Source organism: Ammospiza nelsoni, chromosome 2 (genome assembly GCF_027579445.1).
Source record: "Ammospiza nelsoni isolate bAmmNel1 chromosome 2, bAmmNel1.pri, whole genome shotgun sequence".
Taxonomy (NCBI): Eukaryota; Metazoa; Chordata; class Aves; order Passeriformes; family Passerellidae; genus Ammospiza; species Ammospiza nelsoni.
Window position 1 is genome coordinate 79,856,410 of NC_080634.1, and position 23,725 is coordinate 79,880,134.

General features: G+C 40.5%; 1 protein-coding gene across 4 annotated transcripts in view; it reads left to right on the plus strand.

Moving 5' to 3' along the window:
• FARP1 (FERM, ARH/RhoGEF and pleckstrin domain protein 1) overlaps nt 1–23,725 on the plus strand; it is a 202,330-nt gene that overhangs the window by 117,808 nt on the left and 60,797 nt on the right. For all 4 annotated transcript variants that reach the window (XM_059493238.1, XM_059493232.1, XM_059493240.1 and 1 more), the window contains exons 3-6: nt 15,110–15,214; nt 19,754–19,796; nt 20,898–20,976; nt 23,419–23,516. In XM_059493238.1, coding sequence (XP_059349221.1) covers nt 15,110–15,214; nt 19,754–19,796; nt 20,898–20,976; nt 23,419–23,516 — 325 coding nt within the window. The remainder of the gene's footprint in view (nt 1–15,109; nt 15,215–19,753; nt 19,797–20,897; nt 20,977–23,418; nt 23,517–23,725) is intronic.

A 23,725-nucleotide genomic window follows, 5' to 3' on the forward strand; every position in this document is an offset into this window, starting at 1 on the left:
GGTGTCATCTCTTGATCATAATTATCAGGAGTGGAGGAGCATTGGTTGTGCTTCTGCTGAAGTGCAGGTGATGGGGGAAGTGCAAGTCCCCACTGCTTTCAGGATGAATGGCTTTTTGTACAATGGCAAATATGTGCTCTGTAGAATTTTTATATTCAGTATTGATGTCAAACAGATCTTATGATTTCTCAAGCTTTTAAAATTACTCACTCTTATCCTAACCCTAATTATAAATCTCCAGCAAGGGCATATATCCAGATATATTCAGCATCACTCAAAAAGAAATATAAGCCTTTCCTTAAATACTTGATTTAATGTCAGGATATCCTGAAATAGCTGGTGGTGAGAGCTAGCCATTCATAATGGATGTGAACTACATTTTTTTTCAATTGAGAAATATTTGTCTTTAGTTTACTTACTTGAATTCAGTTTCAGAAGACTATTTAAAATATGCTGATTATGTCCTCTAATATCTTTTATGTAAGCACTTATCTGTTTCCTAAAAGCAAGTAGACAAAATACGTCATGAATGTTAATGATAACAAGAAATAAGCACACCACCATATTCAAGATCATGTAATCCAAGGGGAGAAGCAAAGTAGCAATGAGATGAAGGCAAGCTTCATCTGGTCAGTTTTGCCTGGCCTGAGTCTTTCTCCTAAAGTACCCTTCCTTTTCACTTGACATGAAGGAATTCTAGGGCAACTGGATGCTTAATTGCTGTTAAATGGATAAATCTCAACTCAAGGCTCTGAGGGTCATGGGGGCAAATATATGCCCTAATAAATAATGAGAAATTGTGTGTCCTAGTTAGCATGTAACTGGGAGTGAAGAGCACTCCCAGTGCTGGGAAATCGCATTTCTTTATGAGCTAGAAGGAAGTGTGTGGGCTTGAAATGAATAGTTACTGACAGTGATGAGCATAACTCACCTTTTCCTGGCCTTAATTGTTCACAGTCTGCTTAGAGTTGTGATAGATTGCATGAAAGGAATTATCTGGGAGGGAGTTGCATTCTTCCTGTGGATCACTTTCTCATTTTCAGCCCTTTTCTCTCTCCCTGTAGGCAGTGGAGAGAAAGTAGGGGCAGCTTGTGGCTGTAGGCACATGCCTGCATATAGGAGCAGTGGGATGTTTGTCTGTCAGCATTTGTGCTTTGTTAAACTGCAGGTACTGCTTGCTTCCAGTGTCGAGACAGTGTCCGAGTGTGATGGTCCCACAGGGTGACAGCCACACACTGAACCTGTCCCTGGTCTAATCTCTGTATCATACTGCCACTTGAGTAAACTGTGCTTTGCTCTTGGAGCAAAATGTTCTTTAGCTACTTGTAGCACATACTAATTGCTTTGTAAGATTTTTAGTACCAGTAGAGGAGATGAGATGTAAGTTGCAATTATGACAGACCTCTACATTTGCTGTTATTTGCATGATTTTAGACCTGCTATTTTAGTAAAAACATTTTATCTTTCTTTGTGTTCTCTGGGTAGCTAGAAGCAGAACTGCAGCTGTTTGTTTGGTTAATAAATCCTTGGCTTGCCTGGGACATGATGTCCAACCTCCTCAGCTCCCCCACTGTGTGGTCTGAAGGAGTCTCCCACTGGGGCTCACTCAGAAGTTGCTGCCTTTGGTTAGCTTGAAAGGACCTGTCAAGGAGTATTGATGATTTGGGAAGAATTAAAGAGCCAGAAGGATGCCAGTGACAGGTGTCTTCACTTACCTTTCTCATCCTGCAAAGCCTGTGCCCTTCTCCTGGCCAAGACCTTGCTTGATGTTTTAGTGTAGACAGGATGCCTCAAGCTGTTTGGTAGCAACAATTCAAGAAATACTTACAGTCTGAAAAGGCAAAATCTGATAGTATTGTCTGCTTAATGCCACATTGGGGTTACATCTCTCCTTAGTCCCGTGGTGGTTTTGTCAAACATTATTACACATTGTGAATAAAAATTAAGTCCAGCACAAGAAGTATATTAGCAGTGATCATTGGTCAATGCTGATCATTGTGGTCTTCTGCAGACAAAAGTTCTTTCCCTAAGGAGATATATTCTGAGTCTGACAGGGTTGTCTGACTTCTCTAAGTAAATTATGATGAAGAAAGATAATTCTTGAAGCTGGTATCAAGACAGTGTTTTGGTTGAGATCACTAAAGTATGTATGTATGCTGGCACAGAACTTCACTTGAGGGCTGGTGAGAACATGGATGACCTACACATTTTATAAATAGGTAGAGATGAAATATATTTAGTAGGTTTCATACTAGGCATCTTGGTCATAATCACGGGTAGCACAATCAAGGGGAGAGGATTGTCCTGCTGTGCTCTGCTCTGCACTGGTGTAGCCTCACCTTGAATCCTGTGTGCAGTGCTGGGCAATGCGAAATAAGAAAGATATAAAGCTATTGGAGAATGCCCAGAGGATGGTGAGGGGCCTGGAGAGGAAGCTGTACGAGGAGCAGCTGAGGTCAGTTGGTCCATTCAGCCTGGAGGAGACTGAGGGGAGACCCCATTGCAGTTACAGCTTCCTCATGAGGGGAAGGGGAGGGGCAGACACTGATCTCTTCTCTGTGGTGACCGGTGACAGGACTGAGGGAATGGCCTGGAGCTGTGTCAGGGGAGGTTTAAGTTGGGTATTAGAAAAAGTTTCTTCACCCAGAGGGTGTTTGGGCACTGGAACAGCTCCCCAGGGCAGTGGTCACAGCACCAGCCTGACAGAGCTCAAGAAGCATTTGGAAAATGTTCTCATGCACACGGTGTGACTCTTGGGGACGGTCCAGTGCAGGGCCAGGAGATGGACTCCAGTAATCCTTGTGAGTCCCTGCCAACTCAGTGTATTCTATGATTGTATGATCCAATTATGTTGTTATGTTGTAAATGAAATGTATTGCTCTAACACAGCCCAGGAATCTCTAAGTTACCTGGGTATTAACATTAAACAAATTATATTTACAAATGTAAATTTAAAATGAGATGTATGCTATCTCTGAAGACATAAGAAGTAGGGTTTCAGCATTAAGAAAAACCCACAAATTAGGTAAAATCAAATCCTTTTCCAGCTACACACATTATCCTCAAGGTCAAATGGATTAAAACTCCTTGTGGAGGAATTCAACTCAGACTAAAATGTGGTCAGAAAAGTCTCATTGTGGCTGCCTGATGTTTGACTTTTGATAGCACATCCCCAAAGACTTCTCTTTGACGTACCTTGAACAGAGAATGCTTGTTTCCCACGAAGTCTGTTGTTGCTGATAAAGCTCATTTATATCTAAGTGGTATCTAATACGGCAGTGGTGGATTCTGGCCTCTAGAAAAAAACAGCTGAATGGCTCATTTGCCTTTTTAAACCTGCTGTGCCTAAAGATGTATTTTAGCAATTTTGTCCAAAGCCCAAATCACAGTAACTAATTCTGTACAACACGCATTTCTTAAACAGAGCATAAAAGAAAACATTTTTGCACAGTAAAACAAAATAGAATCTGTAAAAGTTGTGTTTCAGAGGCTGTGTTTATGCACTTGTGGTAGTAAGTGGTGAGGCTGTGTTTATGCACTTGTGATAGTAAGTAGTGATGCTTTCCTTTGATATTTGAGGCCTCTGTCTGAGTGACACAGAGCAGATCTCCTAGGAATCTCCTTAGCTTGAACAGTTGGTATGGCTGAATGAGCAGTGAAGCAGAAGGGTGTGCGTTGTTGTCTCTGAAGTATTTCACATTAACTGCAGGCATAGGCAGTTCTGTAAGGTACACACACACACATCAGGAGTGGTGGGAAATCAGGTGAAAGTTGAATGTTCCACCTTCAACATAGGTAAAAGAAAAATCTTGCTCGCAGTCAGGAGGAAGCTCTCTGGAGATCAATGAGAGGCTTTCGCCTGGCTCAGACCATGTGCTGTTAACAGACACCCTGTACAGCTTAGAAATCCTGCTGGCCTTTCTTGCCTCTTCACCTCCTCCTGCCCCAGAGATATAAGCACAAATCCCTTCTTTCCCTGGTTTGCCATGAATTTATAAGCAGATCTCTGCTCTGGCTGTGCTGCTTTGCTGTTTGATGCTGGGTTGAACATGCAGGTCAGCCCTGGCAGGTTTGGATTTTGAAGGGGCTGGAGGTGAAGTCACTGTTTCTGCAGTGCACAGTGTCACCACTCTGCTTGTGCTCCCCCCAGTGATGGCTATGGCTGTGTGGTATTTGCTCACATAACTGTGCATCAGACTCCTACAGTCTAGAGGCAGTTACACCTTCCAGAGACCTGAGGTGACCCATGGATGGAATTTTTTGGGCATTTGCTGTGTGAGGAGACACTTCAAGTTGCAGGCAGGCTACAAAGGAAGAGTGGGAAAGCTCCTGAGGATCTTTCTGAAAACTGTGTAGTTATATTAAAAAGGGAGGTAGTTAATATTTATGTTTTATTGAAATTGTGCCTTGACTACATCATTATGAGCTTCCTTTGAAATCTGCTGGTAGAAGCAGCCATTAATGTAACTCTTACCATACCAATTCCCTAACTCCTACATCCACTCTAGTTTGTGTCCCAAACTAAAGGTGGCACTTTTCAGTGATGCCCAAAACAGAGTTTGTATCTTCCCCTTGCAAATACCCTAAGAGTATAGACAGTTCTCACTTCTTCTCATGTCCTTTGCATGTTTAAAAGACAGATCAGACTCCAAGTATATTCAGTTTTAAGGTCTTTCAAGGCTGCTTAGAGAAATGTTGAACACATTTCCTGTATATCCATCAGGTTGGTGACACAGGTCCTGCGTAACCAAACAAGAAACTCTTGTGTATTGGGGATTTGACTGGCAAAAAACGACTTAAAAGTTCTGCCTTTCAGATACTTAAAGAAGGGAGTGCTTTTGAGACTTGTTTTGCCCTTGCAAGTTTTGTTTCCATTAAAATGTCTTGTTGATATGCGTTTTGCTCAATAGGAATTAATTCAGATCATCTCTATTTCAGTTTCACACATAAATTCAAGATTACTCCATGTCCAATCTGGAACAGTTGCAGAATGCTGCAGCCAAGCTTTTCTTTACAGAGTCCACATCAGTTTTGGAAGACAGGCTGGTATCAAATGGGTCCTACAGAAACTCTTAATTTAAATTGCATGCAAGGTTGTCTTCCTTACCCTGCCTTGCACTTTGGCTGTCAGGGCACTGCATCCAGCTGGAGCAAAGCCTAGCTGAAGACAAAGAGTTAGGGTGTAAAATTATTACACTATAGCTTAGGAACAGCCACAGCCTGGAGGCTTTATCTAGGAGTGTCCTTTTTGGAAACTTCTGTATCCAGTTGTTAAAATGTGCTTTCCTGCCTCTGATAAAGTAAAAGGTGAAATATATACAGTCCTGGATGATGGGAGCTCTTTCTGAGATTAATAGTAATGTTGAAACTGATGGAAAGGTTTTTCCTGTTGCATTTGGTTTTTCTTTAGATTTAGGATTTAATATTTTCCCTGAACACCACTTATTTTTTGTTGGGGTTTGTTGTGAAGTTTTTTTCCAGGTCTTGGACGTGCATTTAAATGAAATTACTTTCTTCAAAGGATTTTAGTACAATCATGGTTGAACTAAAATGTATCCAGATAGAAATAATAAATAGCTGCTTTGCATCTCAACCTGATTTTATAGTAATAACTCCCATATTCTCATAACACTTCATATTCTCATGTTTCCAGTCTGTATATAAAGGTTCTGGTTTCACATTTGATGACTTAAGAATTGCCTACTCCTTCATTCTAGCAAAGTGTTTGTTTATGTGTAAAGAAAATGAGGAAAAATGACCAGGCAAAGAAAACAAAACAGAGAAGCAAGCACTTCTTAACATTAAAAAAAGAAAACTTGAGAAGGTGGTTAAATGATTTTTGCCTTGAAACAGAGAGAGGAGTGGTAAAAGTGGGAGGCAAGGGGTGAGGGGTGTCACAGAGTTTGGGTTTTTTATCCCCAATTATGCGCTGGCTGCTACGCTGCTGAATTACACTGAAAGCACTGAATGGTGCCATTATATTCCTTTTCAAAAGTTGTGGGCTATGAAATTCAATCTGAGGTATTTTTAATGAGTGTTCTGAGCCTCAGTTGCAGCTCTTCCCAAGAAACAACGAGCACAGTGTGCCCCTAAATAGTGCCAGGGCCGGGGGTTAAACTCATTCAGTTTTTTGCTTGCAGGGAGAGAAAGTAATATCAACATTTATTTGACAGGTATGTGTTTGGTTCCAGAGTTCAGCTTTAGTAAAGCAGCTTTGCATAAAGAAAACGTTCTGAAAAATGAGGTTATATCAGCTTCACATCAAACTCCCATCTAGTTTCTGAAAACAAATCTTGTGGTGTGCTTTCCAAAGCCAGTGCCCACAGTGCACAAGCTGGGCTTGTTTTGTGGGCATCCTTGTGCTGCAGAATGCTGGCAGCACATCCCTACGGGCACAGCCTCGTGGTGGAGGTGCAGCTCATGGCAGATGGAGACATCTGCCCAGTTACACTCTTGGCTGTCAATTAAACATAGATAATTCACAGATAATCTTTGTTAGAGTGATGCCTGCTGTCTCCTGTGTCTCCACTAAGGGTTTTGGTGTCATAGCTGGAATGGCTTTGGTGTGGCTCTCTCCCTTATTGCCCCTCTGAACTAGACACAGCTTTTCAGTGACGAATTTTGAGCGTGCACCTGCTTTTAAAAAAGCCATGTAGCACAAAAGTATTGCTGCCTTCCACCTTTCTTACATGCTGATTTGCAAAGTTGTGTCTTTCAGATCATGAGGAAGGCACTGTCTAATGCATCTGCCCTGCAACTCACACCAAGATCTTAAATTTGTGATGGGCTGACTCTGGTTTTTGCAAGTCATCACCATGCAGTGTCAAGGCTCTGAGGCTGGAATACATCATGTGGATGTTACTCCTCAGAATGGAAAATTGTCACTTCCAGCAGTGGATGCTTGCCTTGCTAAGGGGATGAACAACAGCCACAAACCACTTTTAGTTTTGCTAGTAAAATTAGGCAGAGATGACTCAGCATTTACAGGAGCTGATTTAGGAAATAAGATGACATATTTTTAGTAAGTTTTCTCATTGTTCTTGTAATGCCTCACTTTTTTTTTGTCCACACTGTGCATTTTAATGATGTTCAAGGAAGGTAATTTTAGTAACAGTGGTGCTGCCAGGAGTTTCCCACTGGAAGTCTAAGAATTTAATTGTTGGTGTGTGAAATTTTGCAACCTTAAATAGTAATTTAAAAGACTTGCTCTGCCACTGCTGATTTCCCACAAATGTTTTACACCTATCTCAAGGAAGTTATGGCTGTACTACAAGGAGCAAGGTTTGTTTTTTTCCAGAAGGACTAATTAGTTTCTGCAGAGACCTGGATTTAGGTTTAGGGGTTTTTAGCATTACTGAGATCAGCATTCACATTTCATGGGAAGGAATGTGTTGTCTCCATTGGGACAATTTATTAGAGGATTTTTAGGCAGATAACAGTGAAGTTTTCCAGTTGAATTCATAAAAGCAGATGTGATCAGAGCACCACTTTTAAATTGATAAAGTGAATTTTAGTTGTATATGTGTGAAGTGTAGGATCTTGTAAAACCAGTACAGAAAAGTTAATACAAAATCAGTTCTACTTTCTGAGAGTTAGATGCCAGCTAGTTAAAATACTGTAAACAGAGCCAAAGGAACCAGTGAACCAGGAAACTTACCATGAAGTATTTCGTTAATGCTTTTCACCATGAGTAACATTTTGTAATAAACAGATGTGTCTTTAGACTACTGCAGCCAAAAGCTGAATATTTTTGGTTTATATGGTTTGTGGTGTTTAGCCAGTGAGTTTCAGTTTTTCTTTGGCATTGATGAAAGAGGGATGAATGTGTGAAACAAATTCTGTGGAATTTTGTCTCTATAGCTACCTGAGGAGGAAGTTCTTCAGGCTCCATGAGTCTGTCCCTTTCTTCCTCTTTTTTCTTTACAAAGTGCTCCACTACCTTTGTGGTGGTTGCTGCTGATTCTGCAGTAACAAACGTCTTGTGCGCTAGAAATTTGAATAATTGAAAGATGGCAAATGAAATCAGTATTAATATCAGTTTGCATTTGTAAGAACTGCAAGGAAATCAAATTATTGGAGGATTACACCTGGAGATGACACATTGGTTTGTGATATGAGCTCAGTCCTGAAGGTGCCCAGCTCATCTCTCCTCCGTTTTTGTGTCCTCTCATGCACATTGAAATGGCATATATAATAAATAGAGTGTGGGTGGTGTTTGCCCATTAAGGTGCAAAGCTGCAATTTTATGAGCCAAATGAAAATAGAGCAAACAGAGGCTCCAATTCCATAGCTTTACTGTAGTGTAAATATGGAGATGTGCAAAACCTGAGGATTTACTGTAGCTGAGTTTTGTGTTAGTCTGACTCTGCTATAAGAGAAAGCTTTACCAAGCAGTACTGAAAATAGCCTCATCATAAAACTTTTCATTAGCTTTTCTAAATAATATTTTTATTTTTTCTTCCACAGCATTTAACTATTAAGTTGGATAATTTAGTATTTACTGTTCACCTAAATTTTACTGTTGGCTATTTCTACTGAATTTGATTTTTGGGCATTGGAAGAGAGTTTAAGGGGCAAGAGCAGTCCTTCTGCTTCTGCCTATTTTAAAAAATATTTTTATATAAACCAGTTTGTCATGATTAGAAATCCAAGACCATGGTTGCAACATCAAATCCATATTTCAAATATAGAAAAGTGCTGTTTTCTTCTGGAGACCATGCCAGAAATTCAAGCAAATGAGATGGTTATTAAACCCCTTCTCCTTGTAGTCTTTGCCTCACTAATTGTTTGCTATGTTGATTTTTGGTTAGCAAAGAAATTCCTAAAATAGTTGTTGTTGAAGATGGGTGGTGGGGGGAACTTTGCAGCTGCTTTTTTTTAAGGGTGGTAAAACATACCTGAAGTAAAAACTACCATGTCTTAAAATTGTGCTGTTTAAGAAAAGGTGCCACCACCACCAAAACTGACCGAAGGGTAAAGGTGTACATCAGAGACTGTGGAAGGCAGCCAGTGGCATTAAGGGAATACAGCTTATGTGGTGAGTGTAAAAGCAGTCCAGTAAAATCTTGAAAGAAAAGAACCCTAAATAGTCTCATTGTACACACACAGCAGATGATCAATCTGTTTTTACGGCAGCATAAGAGCCTATTCTGCTGCTGCTTCTGGCCTCAATCCGCCCTTTGATGGCATGTGCAGAGTCTGTGCAAAAGCATGTGGGATACGTGCCAGCAGTGGAGCCCTCAACTACACTCACATGGAAAATATCTTAAAAGGAACGAGGTGCCTTTAGGTTATCATAAAAGTCTGCCTCTCCTGCAGCCTCTTTTCAGATGGGATGCATACCTGGTGGCTGCAGGTCCTCTGCTCAGAAGCAGGGGTGGGAGTGTGTGGCTGCTCTGTTCAAAGGTGTCGTTTCACTGCCCTTCTTTGGCCTGGTGTGTAGGAGTGATGAATCACACTTCTTCCAGCACTTCTCAACTACCCAGTCTGAGCTGAACAGCCAGGTAAAAAGTAGTAAGCCCAGGTGTAAGAGTTATCTTGGTGGTCTAATGCTATTTTTGTAGTCATCTAATCCTTTCTATAGGATTAACACCTACGCTTTGAAAGGGAGAGAGGAGAAGAAGGGCAGAGGGTCTCCAAGTGTCTTGGCAGTATTAGGTCCAGAGCAACAACACTCAGACCAGTGATTCTTGCCCTTAACCCCACCTTTCAGGAAATAGACTTTTGCTAAATATGAATTATGCATTTCATTTTATGCCAGTAAGGAGAACTGTTTAAAATATGAAATTTATCTTCAGATGCTGACAGCATTGTTCTCCTGTGAGTAGTTTTCGAGCCTTCTTTGAAGTATGAATTTCTGACAGAGTTATTTATTTAAGAATCCTGTGCTCAATCTCATCTGTGAGGTTATTTTTATACTATTTGCTTATCACAAACAGTTCTTGGTTGGTTTTCCTTCATTTCAAAACTGTAGATATGTACACACTTTTTAACAGTTTCAAATAACTGAGAAAGTTGTGCTGTTAAGAGCGTGGGGTTGTTATTTTTAGTAGTGATTACAACTGTGTATGACTTCAGGAATAGTAATGAAGTTACTGAATGAAGTTTTCACAATCATTTCAATGCAGTTCTTAAATTGGAGTATAAAAATAATTTGGCAATCTGGTTTGGCTGATCTGATAAAAGGATGATCAGTAGAACAGATTTTTTTAGGTCATTAACCCTGAAAGACCAAATACATTTTTAAACCTTGTGCTTAACCTTTGTGCCATATAGTATTTAAGTATTTGTAAAATATTTAGCATGACCAAATTTTCACATTTCATTTCAGACCATTAGAGCACCCAGAATGTGATAGGAAGAGAGCATCAGTGGAAGAAACGCCTGCCTTTATGTGGTGGCAGGTGTGAATTGTGAATGCACCTTTTTCTTTAAGATTAACATAAAGGAATTCTTTTCTCTCCTATGAGCAAAAGCAAGTGTAATTAAGACACCCAAAATTCTTTCTGACCCATTCCAGTTTTGAAGAAGAGAAGGAGAACAGAGTAGTCTTTGTTTCCACATGAAACTATTTCTTACTTCAACCAAAAATCAGACTTATATTTTTCAATGTTCAGAAGAAAGTGTTTATTTTATTTGGTTCTTTTAAGCTAGTATGACTGCTCAGTAATGTAAAAACAAACACATAAACAAAAACCTTTCAATCAAAGATCTTGTTTAAGCTGTGATAGGAGATTATTTCACTGAACAGATAAAAAATGGTGAAACCTCTATTTCTCTATTTGACCATAAACATATATACTTTTTTTTTTGTACATAATTAGTGAAATAATTGCTGAATTAACTGTGGGAGGTGGTGTAATGTGTGCAAACATGCTTCTTTTAAAGTTCTGGATATCTTGCATCATGGCTATCAGATATAGCCATGTACTTCCTGGTTTTTTGGTTTTTTTTTTTTTTTTTTTTTTTTTTTTTTTTTTTTTTTTTTTTTTTTTTTTTAATGTATTGCAGTCTGTGTCAAAGAATGGTCCAAACAAGTATGTAGAGGGATATTTTTAAAAAAGGATTGGTGTTTACAAGAACAGGAAAGAATTGTTGAACCTGTTAAAATATTCACCATTAGAAGATCATAAGCAATGTACTGTTTTGGATTTTGGTGGGAGTAGAGTGAGGCTGAATTGAGTAGGACTGAGGTAATAAGAAGACAGCAAAATATTGAATATATAATGCGTAAAGCAGGCTAGTTTGACTGGGTACCTTCATAGCTTGCAGCTAAATGTGATGATGCACATTATTCATAATTTAGAACTTGACGTTCCCTGAAAATGTAAAGCTACTTTTAAAATGTGATTTCACAGAGCTAAATGAAAGACCGGTTCAAAATGCATTAAGGAATAAGAATGTGTAGCTGGAAGTCATTGAGCTTCTTTTAAGTGTAATAAATTTCTAATATTATCTTGGTATAAGTAAATACCACATCAAGAGAAAAGTAGTAATTCTCTGGTGTATCAGTCTGGCTGGGGCTTGCCTCATCTCAGATGGCTCAAACAGATGTCAGGGCTCCTTGTTGTCAGGGGAAAGGATACACCTGTACTACTCAGAAGTTCCTGCCAGTGTGCTCACATGGCTCATTTAGGCTGGGAAGAGTTGCTCCCTGGAGCTGCAGTATTTTTCATTGGTTGTACAGGAATCTGGCTGTCAACAGAAACGGGAGCAGGGGACTGCCACCTGCTGCAGGTGCTTCCCTGCTCCTGGGACTGCATGTGACCCTCCCCCAGCTGAATTCCATCAGGATACCATGCCCTCCTGGTTCCTTTCCCTTGCTGCCTCACAGGGTGGTGGTGCCTGTGCAGCAAGTGGTCTGGAGGTATAGCCTTGCCACCAGCCTTCATTGCTTCCATGCTTCCATCTCAGTGACCCCCATGGAGCAGACTGGTGCTGGCATGGAGCAGGGAAAGCAGCCAGGTTCTGGTTTATGCAGATGCTGCCACGGGGCTGTGGAGCAGAAACCAGTGTCTGAGACCCGGCAGCAGGGCCATGCTTCATGGTTGGAAAATGCCTTCCAGGTTCTCTGGAAAACTTGTGTTTTCTCCTAGGCCTTGTAACCGTGCTGAAGTCAGGCACAACTGTTGACTTCAGATGATGTCATCGGCGTGGCACACTCATTCCTGAATGCTCCCTCTGTCAGCTCGTGTTTACTGTGCCCTGAATGACTCCTGGTTTGCTTCCATACCCAGTGCACTGAGCTTTTAATTTACTGTGTTTAAATTTTTTAGTAGGGATGTCATGGAACTACACTCAAGATCTCTCTGAAACCTTGTGTGTTCCTGCTTTTGTGGATGTTGTACTTCTTCTAGTCCTGCAAGACTGGAGTTTCATCAGGCTCTAAATCTCAGCAGATTTTATATGCACAGCATTTCCTTTGAGGGAACTGTCAGATTTTATTTTGAGATACACTGATCAAAGATAAGATGAGTTTAGAATAATAATATTTACAAATACTAGAGTAAGAAGCATTTGATTTTGTTGAGGCATACTCCAGAGAAAATGCCAAGTGACATAAATACTGCAAGACTGCTGTTCCATCGTTTAAATGCCTATAAGAAAAAAATCTTTGTGAAAATACTCCGCAGGTTTTCATCAGAGGCTTTTACTCATGGCCTGAGATCAGACAGCCAGGGTTTTCTCAGCTAACGTTGAGTGGTGTGGCTCTCTGCCTTTCTTCCTCTTGGTCAAAAATCTCCACTCAGAGACACTTTTTTTCCTGTGAGGAAAGATTAAGTTTGATCTTTGTCAGAGAGAAATCCATCAAATACTTTAGCAAGGCATATGTACGCACTCACTGGCATGTTACCATTCCTCTGGTTGTGCAGGAGTAGGAAGGCTTCTTGCTGTGAGGGTGACTGATAAACACATTCTTCCTCTCTCTAGCAGCCCCAGCCAAACTGTGAAGACCTCAGACTAGTCTGGAAGCAGGAGTATTTACTTCTAAATTATTTGTAGGTGTGTTTTCAGAGCAGTAAATAATATCATTCTTACACTCAGCCTAATGTGTTTAATATTCTTGTGTGGCCTCCAATGAAGTGCCCTTAGCAGGAAGCTCTTTCATTGAGATGGTGTGTGTATGTTTGTGCCTATGTACAGGTGGAGTGAAAGGTGTGGGAAGCTTTCTGTTAGAACTGACATGCCAGGCACAATGGTCAGTGCAGGCTGGGTGGTGAACTGTAGTAATGCTTTTGGTTTCATGAAGCTGGAGAACATGAAGTGGAGAACATGAAGTGAATGTATTCAAATATACTTGCACTTGAGGCTTACTTTGGATGCCATTGTGTCAGAGCAAAACTGCTCTACCTATGAAAACAGATTTTTTTTCTCTTCCTTCTTTGCATCCTCTTGGCATTTTACTCTGAATTACTTCAGCAAGGTTATAGTGAATGCTTAAAAAATTAGTACTTTTATCAGTGATTGTTCTTTAATTTTTTTAAAGTATTCACAAGGCTAATGTTTGCTACACCAAATACTATCAAACAGTTAATAGCTTGAATGCATATTGCTTCCTGGTGGCTCAGGTCTCTCAGAAGCACTGGGAATATGTTGGGTAAAAACCTGTTCAGCAAGTTTTTGGAGAAGTGAGTTTGGCTTTTCCCTTCAGACTTTCAAAACCAGCCAGCATTGAAGGGTTCAGTCATTGTGTCCTGCGTGGCCAGGGTGACAGTGCTGCTCTGGTAGCACATACATCCTAGAAAATGTGCTTTCCCTAGAAAAACATCATCAATTTGGTTTCTCTGGTGTAAGCCTGACTACTGCTTATGTACTTTGCACAGTTCATATTAGAGAATGTTAGATAAAGTACCTTTGGAAAGATGCTTTTCCCACCTAGGGTATTACTCTAGTTGGGAAAAGCCTGTCTTTATTTTTTTTATTTTTTGGTATCCCAGTGAAACAGAGACCAGACTGTATTATGATGCTTTTGGGAGGGGTTGGGATTGAGCAGCTGCCCACTCTCAAGTAAACTGTTGGTCTGGGCAGTGCCTGGAGATGCCAGGGCCTGGGCTCAAGCTCTGAGCTGGCCTGCCCACCTGTAAAAGTTGTCTTTTCTTCACTTGGCTACTACTGTTTCGTTCTACTCTATTATTTACTGGGCTGAAAGGGAGGGCACCAGTCTATAGGTTGAGAGCAAATCCAGGATGTGATTGTTCTCTTGTAACAGCAGGGTTTGTGCAATTTAATGAATTATTATTTGTTCTGAAGTGAGTGTAGACCTGTGATTCAGTGCCTCTTGAGTTAAAATAGGTGCATTTGTCCAAGGAACAAAAATATTTGATTTCAGTGATTGGCCTTTTTATACAGAGATGGGTTTTTGCAGAGGACTTGCTGGTGAACTGTAATTTTTTTAGTATTTTCTGCAGGTGTGGATTTAATGGATGGGCTGATGAAAAGAATCCTTACAATCAGCAGAGCAGTGGCTCTGGGAGCTAATATTGGGCTAGAACATCTGGTCTTTATAGAGAGAAGGTTTTCAGTGTGTTTGACTCCTGCAAATTACTTGCCAGCTCTGCCAGGGTAGCACAGACAGGCCTGGAGCAGCCTCAGTGCCTCCCAGCTTGGGATAAGCACATTTGAAGTCAGCACCCAGGGCTTGAGCCTGTTGCATATCAAGCAGCATCCAGCAAACCCTCAGTCGTTGGAGTTTTGTATGCCAGGAGAACATCCTGGTTTCCCTGTGTTGTACACAGATGTACATGCACCACCTGACATTGCTTGAAGAGCCGTGGGATAAAATAAAAATTCACAGCAGGAATAAGCCACAGTAGGCATAAGAAAACTGTATCCCAAGTCCCCCTCTTCTATTTCACAGTACTTTTCCTTCAAAAAATAAAAATGCACTGAAGATGGATTTGGAGCTGCCATGCATGGATGGATGGATATAGTCTTTAGCTTTAAAACTAGTGTAATTATTGTCCACTGCCCTTGGGTATGATTGTAATATCCACTGGTTTTGTTAACAGTTTTGGCAGTGTTGTTTGCTGAATAATTTCTTAGCATAATAATTTTTCTGCCACTAATTAAGAGCATCTTTGTAACCCTAGGCTTTGTTTTCTTCTTACAGCAAAGAGCTCCAGGGAAAGTTTTGCATGATGCTGTTTGCAACCACCTCAACCTTGTTGAAGGCGACTATTTTGGCCTTGAATTTCCAGATCATAAAAAGATGATGGTATGTAAAAGGATCATTTTCAGCTGGTTTTCATCTGCATGCACACTGTTTTCTCTCCTTCTGCTCCTTACTTGTAAGATATATTTAATCCTCAGTCTTCAAAAGGGAAAGGACTTCTAAAAAAGAATTGTTCTTGCCTAGTGGAGTTGAAGAAATGTTTTTAAAACCTGATTATTCCTGTCAGATTTCATCTGCACTGAAAGCAATGGCTAATTCAGGCACAAGTTGGGAAAGTGTTTTGTTTTTCTAAGTTGCTGTACAGAAGCCAAAGGCTGGACTGTTACAGAGCCTCATAGTCCTGCTTGATTTGGAGTGCAGAAATAAACTTTATCTGCTGATAGAAAAGTTGCAATGATTGTGACAGAGTTCATGAAAAACATTAGGGGTAAGAAAAGGGATAGATAAAATATTGCAAGGTTAATAAAAAGGAAAGCAAATCCAAGGACAGCCCCAAAGATGGATGGGAGCTGCATGGTACAGGCAGGTGTCCTGGTCCTGACATTCAGGAATCTTAGATCAGTTCAAGCATTGCACTGCCCATATCATGTACCAGAGAAAGCCATAGGCTGATGACTTCTTAGTCTTTAATGACTTTCTTTGTGAAGTTTGTTTTATTTTAGACTTAACATGTAACCTACTAGCACGGGTGCTAGTTACCTGGATTGCTTTCCTAGTACATTCTGATGGACATTGGATTTCTAATCTGTTAGTTGAATTTGCACCAGTAACCTGGATGATCTAGAAGAGATGGTTTTGGGCAATTGATTAAAAAAAAATCTGTGTTTTTTCCATCTAGCTAAAATATGCAAAAGGAACAATATTTCTTGATGAACAGTAGGAATCTTGTCTGTCATGCCTTAGTGCAGGCACAGACATTAGACAATAGACATTAAAACAGAATGCTAGTGGTGATAGTGTTCTAGGCTAACTATAATTGAACAGGATTATTTTTTTAATGGATGTCAATTTTTAGAAGGGATCTGCTTCACAGTGTGCTGCTGGAATTACATAAAACACAGTTCACTGGAAGGGTTAGCATTCTGCCAGATACCCTTGGCTAATGCTTGAGGTAACTTGAGAGCTTAATGTAACTTTTCTCAACAGTGCAACTGTGCTGTACCATTGCAGCAGAGGGTCCATGTAGCTGTGTTAATAATGGCATTCTGGCATTATTGATGTATGTATGTAAAACTGAAACAAATCCTAACATCTTTTGTATATACAGTTGCTTTTTAGTTTTCTAGAAAACAGAGAAGGTCATTTGATCAACCTTCTCTACTTCACAGGTCATTAAGTTTTAAATAGATGACTGTCTGCATTTTGCTCAGAGACCTGAAGTAAACTAACAGTTTTCACTCGTGTGGAAACAAAGTGGTTTATTTGCTTGAGGCAGAACACAGGAGAGATTGAGGTGCTGCTGCTGCCTGAGGCCCTCACGGTGGCAGGAATTGACTGGCTGGAAACATGTCCAGACATCACAGTGGGGGATGCAGGGCTCTGAGGAAGAGGAAGGTGGACAAACCCCCTGAAGCACAATGCCAGTTTGACCTGAAGGAAAATCCATGCATTGAGCATGGTAACTCAGCTGGCCCCTACTCTTGCAAAGGGAAGTACCAGCCAAATATCTGGGAGCACCAGTCCATGTTCTTGCTGGTTGGTCCAGTCTTTGCTTCTGAAAAAGAGGGAGCTCCACAAACCTTGCCCATATCTATTCAGCTGTGCCCCAAGAATGGTGAAATTCGGTGGAATTAATGCCTTCAGCCACCTGAAAGCATCTCACAGGAACTCTGAAGCAGAAGATTTGATTATGAATTGTTGTTTCAATGTGGAGCAGCACTCAGAGTATTATTTACACTTAACTTATTGTAACCAGTTTATATGATTCAATTGAGGTGAATGTTCCCATGGGATATTAAAATTTCTGAGTTTCATAAAGGCCATAATGTAGAATCAGGCATTGTGCAAGTAGAAAACCCTGCAGTTAATGGTATGTCTGAGAAATAAACCACACATGCATATTTTATATTCATATCATCTGAAGAGAATGAGTTGCTTTTCCAGTGTAGAGGGAAATGTAAAAGGAAAAATAAATATTTAGAGCATATTTGTTTGGATGTAATCATATGTATGTGAAGTCATATATTCACAATTTGGCTGTGTTTATTTCAACATGCAAGGCTCCAGATCTCGTATCTGACATATTGACAGTGGTATGTCAAGTTGCCTGGGAGCTGTGTACATTCAAGCATGCCATGCTTGGAGCAGACAAGATGTGCATGGGAGATGATTGTGGAGGGTCTGAGCGCTCCACTTCCTGCTGGGACAAGGAGAAAAGCGAGGCACTGCCGCCAAGCCTGGGGTTTCACAGAGTTTCATCACACTTGATTGTCTGCCTCAGTTCTCCAGCTGCTGAAATCTGGTCACCATCGTGGAATGCCAGCCTTTGTTTAACAAATAAATAATCTAGCCTTGTAGTTCTGGGGAAAATGAAAAACATTCATCTTAATTAAGTCATCGCATTAGTTTTCCTTTCCAGTTTATAAAGCAGTCTCAGATTGGTGGTGTTTGGGTACAGTGTGGGAGATGCATGATGCAGAAGTTTTGATTGCTTGGGTTTTGGTGACATTGTGGTGACATTGATGTTTTGCTCCACCTTTCTCACTACATTCATTTGCAGTATCCAGCAGTCTGTTCAAGGATGTTGTTACTTGCTTGTAGGATGACTGGGAAAGTAGGGAGAGGAATGGTGCACTTGTGTGCTCATGCTGTACCATAAACCACCTCTGTGGAGGAGAGAGGGGTTTTTTGGGGGTTTATTTTGGTGGGTCTTTTGTGGGTTTGTTTGTTTGTTTGTGGTTTTTGTGCTTTGTTTGTTTGTTTGTTTTTGGCATCAAGTAAAATACATTATTCTCCTAATCCTGTAAATTGGTTATTTCATATTCAAGGTGTCTTTTCCCCCTGTCATTAAACTTGGCAAAGTCCCTGACCTTTGTTGCAGATTATGCACGTGTGAACTTTCTGAAACAAAACAGTTTTAAGTTATTCAAGTGTCAAAGTGTGTCAGGGCCAGTTTAACATGTGATAAAAACTGTATTGCTGTTCTTGGATAACCAAGTTTCTTTAACCTCTGAAACAAAAGAAAAAGACTTTCCTAAACTGAGAAACATAAGAAGAGTTCCATTGAGTAACATTAGTGTATGGGAAAGAGCAGGGCTGTGAGGTCTCTGCTAACTGGAATCCCTCATATTAGTAATGATAAAAATGGTACATGGCATTGGAGCAGTTACAGCAGTGATACAGGCCTGCTCCTGTCTGGTTTCTCAGGTGATTTGGGAAATGGATATTTTCAGTATGTTTCAGTCTCTGCATAATCTAAAATTACTAAAGGTCAAAGAAGTAATAATTCTAATACATACTCTTTTTCTAGAGGAAGACTCAATTAATTTGGTTTTTAATGGCTTTAACCTTTATGATAGTTCTAGGGTATTCTTCCACAAGTTCCAGATGTCTTCAAAGGAGGCCCTGGGCAATTTAGTGAGATAACAAAATATAAATAATGGGCATGGGTTGTTACCAGCTGAGGACTATGAGCTGTCTCCAGGTCCTGTGAATCATCTGGCTTTTATCTTCTGCATGATTGTCCCTTGGCTTTCTGTAACATTTTGCCCCAGCCTTTCTGACTTGAGACTGCAGGATGGGGGGGTAGGCTCTCAAAACTGTATTTCCACCCACTGCTTTGCTTTTGGAAGCTGAAGGGAAGACCCACACACTGTCCTGGAAAATGGGCTGCCAAGTGAACTACATGCAGAAGTTACACTGTCCTCAGTTAAAAATGCCTGGGCCTGAATTTCCCAGGTTTATAGAAAAGAAAAGGTGTTCAATAGCTACAAAGTGAGCTTTCTCCCTCCCGTGCCTTGTCCTGTTGTCTGCTCACACCTGTAAACTGAGGATATTACTCCTGCAGGTGATGGGAGGGAGGCTCCTTCACCTCCATGGGGCTCAGCAACAGAGCTCCATATTTATGGCCAGACCTCACACTGGGATTCCTGGGTCCCCCAGGAATTGGGTTAGGCTGCTGCCATCTCATTTCTCCATTTGTCCAGCATTCCCAGCCTCTTAGGCAAGCACCAGCTCTATTCACTTCCCTTTCTCGAGATCATTCAGCGTTTGGAGCTCAGTGACAATATAGGACTGTCTTTTCCTAAACTCCTCATTTCAGTTGTTCTTTCCACAAAACTAATGGCTCCTGACCACATGTGCTGGGATTGTTGGTGTCTGGGGACAAGTGAGGGGGAGATTTCCTCACTGTTTCCCAGCTCTCTGAATCTCTACTGCTTTGAAAGCTGTGCCCATTCACAGTGCTGTTTCCTGAGCATCTCCCAGAATTTTGGAGAGAAAATCCACCATATATAATTAAGGAAAGCATAATGACCACACTGGAAAGAATAAATAGGAGACTGATAATCTAGGCATTGCAATTAAAAATGCTCCTCTGGTAGCTTGTTTGGATATGATAACACCACCTTCTTTTGTTTTCAGGTGTGGCTAGATCTTTTGAAGCCTGTTATGAAACAGATTAGAAGTAAGTACTTCCTTGTTGACATTTCTTTCCTCAGTCTGAGAGTACTTGAATAAATTGGGACTCTGTCGGTTGCAGTCTTTATATTCTCAGCCTTCTGCACTAAGTATTGCTGGAATTATTTTCTGATTCTGGCCTGTCCTTAAAAGATGTACCTGTGAAGTTGTGTCACATGAGCACATGAACAGGCTGACCGCACGCCAAGGGAGGCTGGGGTTCAGTCAGTCACTGGGGGAGGCAATGGGGGGAATGGAGGGAACAGTTTTGTGAAGAAAAAGAGTGCAGTAAGAGAAGGACTAAAGGAACATACACTGCTGGCTGCTAGTAGCAGGAATCATAATAGAAGGAGCACAACAGCAAGACTTTTTTACTGGGAAGGAGCTGGTAGATGTATTGCCACTGTGTGGAGATTGCTGCAGAACCTGGGATGTTTGGAGACCAAGAGGAGGAAAGAGTGGGGATGGGGGGAGCTACAGTGGGTTGTAGGAAAGAACAGGAAATTGTAAATAGCCACCAGCTTTGGAAAGAGTAGAAGTGAACAGGGAAAGTTCTGATTATTTTCTTTCTCTGTCAATGATCAGCCAAGTTCTTAATTTATGGAGCTTTGCCATTGCGATTCAGTTTTTCTAGGTGTTTTTCTGGTCATATTAGTCTGAGTGTATGCTCTGGCAGCTCTCCCTCACACAAGACAGGATGCATTGGTCCTTTTGTCACTGGTCATACTTGTAAGAATTGGAACAAATCTGCTGTTCTTAAAACAGAAATAGAAATTTGCTAGTGGTCTTCAAAAGTAGAGTGTATTTTAGCTCCCTCCTGTTCTGAAGCAAGGAAAGTAGATACACATATATTTTACTGGATCAACTGATGTAATTGCTAAAAACATACTTGGTTTTGGCAGAGTAGCCCTTGACTGAGTTACTGTTCTCTTTTATTATGTGTAAATTTTATTGGGCAGTTGCCAAATATCCTGCATACTAACAAAGGACACGAGGTTAGCATATCTGTATGCACTGCAGGTGATGTAAATCACCCCTTGTACATCATTGTGCATATTTGGCCAGCATGCTATTGATGTTTGTTAACTTCCTTTGCCATTTTCCCTAGGACCGAAGCACGTTGTTGTAAAGTTTGTGGTAAAATTCTTCCCACCCGACCATGCTCAGCTGCAGGAGGAACTGACAAGGTTAGTAGCTGTGTGACTATTTCTTCTTGTTAAATCTCCCATGGACAGAGGGGAGAAAATGGAATTTGAGATGTCTGGGTGAGGACTGATGACTGCCTCTTACTTTTAGCTTGGTGTTATTTGTCCCAGCCTTGAATGCACCTGAAAAAACAAGCCCTAGGATTCAGCTGCAGTCTGTGCTGAGAGGTTCTGCAAAGTGCAGGAGTCTTTTGCATCCTTGGATGTGGAGTCCTGGGAGAGCTTTACTAACCCCAAGAAAAGTCAATTTGGCACCAGGGTTCTCTGTTTGGCATGATCAAGTAATGTATGGGCACCCTGGGGTGCCCCTCTTCCAAGGGACACGTGTGACTGTGCACCCCCATTTGGGAGAGAGCTGTTTTGTGGGAATTGCTGATTTGCAGCAGCATTGGACCCTGTCTGTATAACCAGCACAAATGCCAAAGGTCTGCACAGGTGGAAGTGTGACTTTGGAGATGGAGAAATGCAAAGGAGAAGGAATAAAATGAAAAATAAGAATGTAGAGAAAGATACACACATATGCAGACAGAGTACCTTAATACTAATGTTTAAATGCTTTTCAAAAACTTCATTTAAGCTTTGAATTTCACAATGTATTGGCACAAAAACTCCTAGTTCTCTGCAAGCAAATATGTGTATGAGTAACCCATTGAGGTTCTATTTTTACTAGCAGGTCATTTACTAGCAGGTCATTTATGGTCAGAAACATTGCTTTGTTGCAGTATTTCTTCATTGCAACTTTTCACTCCTTTTCTGGTCTACAATATTATTAACCTTTAATTACATGTTTCCATTCTGATTCAGAATATTCACTATTAGTTTTTGTTTTCAATCTTCTCAAAAGACAAAGTCCTCTTTCGCAGAGAGCTCTGGTGTCCTTATGACTTGCATTACAAAGAACAAGTCTACTTTTGTGATGTTCACTGTTTATCTTTGTAGTGTTTTTATTTTGGCAATAGAGCATTGGAATAGAAAAAAATAAATAATTGATATTGCTTGATGGCCTGGAAAGAGAAAAGTAGAAATGTGGGGTAGGAAGAAGGAGTATTTACTTGGCAAAGACTAAAGAATAAAAGAAAGAGTAAAACGAATAAAGGGATGAATGAAAACTTGCCATGTGATATTATTAATGAAACAGATATTATTAATTTCTGTTTCTGAATAGATACTCTACATATCTGTTTCTTACTGTGTAAACTGAAAATTAATTTTTGGTGATCTCTGTCTGTACCTGGAGATGTGTCTCTTAATCCTAATGGCTTTTTTTGGTTAGATTTTAAATATGTATGCTAAGGGACTTGAATAGATATAGATAGCAGTGTGTAGGATGTGAAAGCATGTCCATGGGGAACAGCTTCATCACTTGAAGAAGAAGAGAGACTAACATTTTTGTGCTATGTTCCTCCACCAGGGTGAACTTTGTATGGGTAGACAGATGTCTGCAGGTTTCAAAAGGATGTTAGGTATATCTGCTGTATTATTTCAGTACATACACACAAAGTACTTTTCTGTACTCCTCAAATCAGCTTGCCCTTTTCATTTAGTGCAGCTACATATTCTCATTCTGAAACTCACTGTTCAAATGACAGCTTTTGTCTAAATCTCTTAAAATCTAGTCTTATTAAAATTATTGAGATCCTAGTATGAGTTCTCCAGAGGAGCTGCAGTCTTTGGAAGGCTTGTTCAGGTGTGTCTCCCCACTTCAGGTTTCATACCAGCTAGCCCATTGCTAGCTCTTCTTTTTTTGGGGAAAAAATTGGATACTGAGTGGAACTAAGCCAATTTTCTGTTGAAGCTAGAAGAAATTTAAACGATGAAATGATGTCTTGGACTTCTGTTGTCTCTGCATTTAAGCTGGCAGTGTAGAATTGCCCTGCATGGCTGAAGTGGTTTGGAGGCAATGTTAGAAAGGGCTGGCACATGGACAGTGCAGATATTAGGGCCACAAAGGTATCAGGGCTAGCTAGAGTAGTTTGATCAAGATTTTGTGCCTCATTCCCAAGTGAGTGCCAAGGTGGAAGTTTAGAGTTCACTTTGTATTCTGCAAAAAACAACTGATAACTCTCAATCACTGGTTTATCTGTCATTTCTTCATGGTTAGAAGCAGCTGCATTATCTCTTGCTGAATACTGAATAGCTGTCACGTTTTCTAGCCCTGTCATATCTCATTGCTCTGGTTCCAAAAGGAGGGAGGAAGAGAGAAAAAGAGAGATATCTTGGTTCTTCAAAGCAGCCACCACGTACAGCTCTAATGGCAGTAATATACTATCTGTTGTGTTTTATTTGCCCTATAACTTAGGTAATTCAGATCACTTCTGTAGATTCCAAAGTGTGAAGGGAAGGTGCAGTCAAAGCCAGAATTGGGATACTTTCCCCTCTTTGCCTCCTGCTTTGTGTGACTCTTTGTTCACTTTTGTTTTGCAGGTACCTATTTGCATTGCAAGTGAAGCAGGACCTGGCACAGGGAAGGCTAACATGTAATGATACCAGCACTGCCCTCCTAATCTCACATATAGTACAGTGTAAGTTCCCTTTTTTCTTCTTTCCAGATGGATAAAAAGGATGCTTGGTTGGACATGCTTTGCAGGGTTACCTGTTTGTAGCTGCTGCAGGGGCAGGTTTAAGCCATATTGACAATTTGTTGTAGCTCTGTATAATGGCATTCAAATACAGATAATTTACTATTTCAAAAAAAGAAGAATTTCTGGTCACTGGATTTGAATTCCAAAGC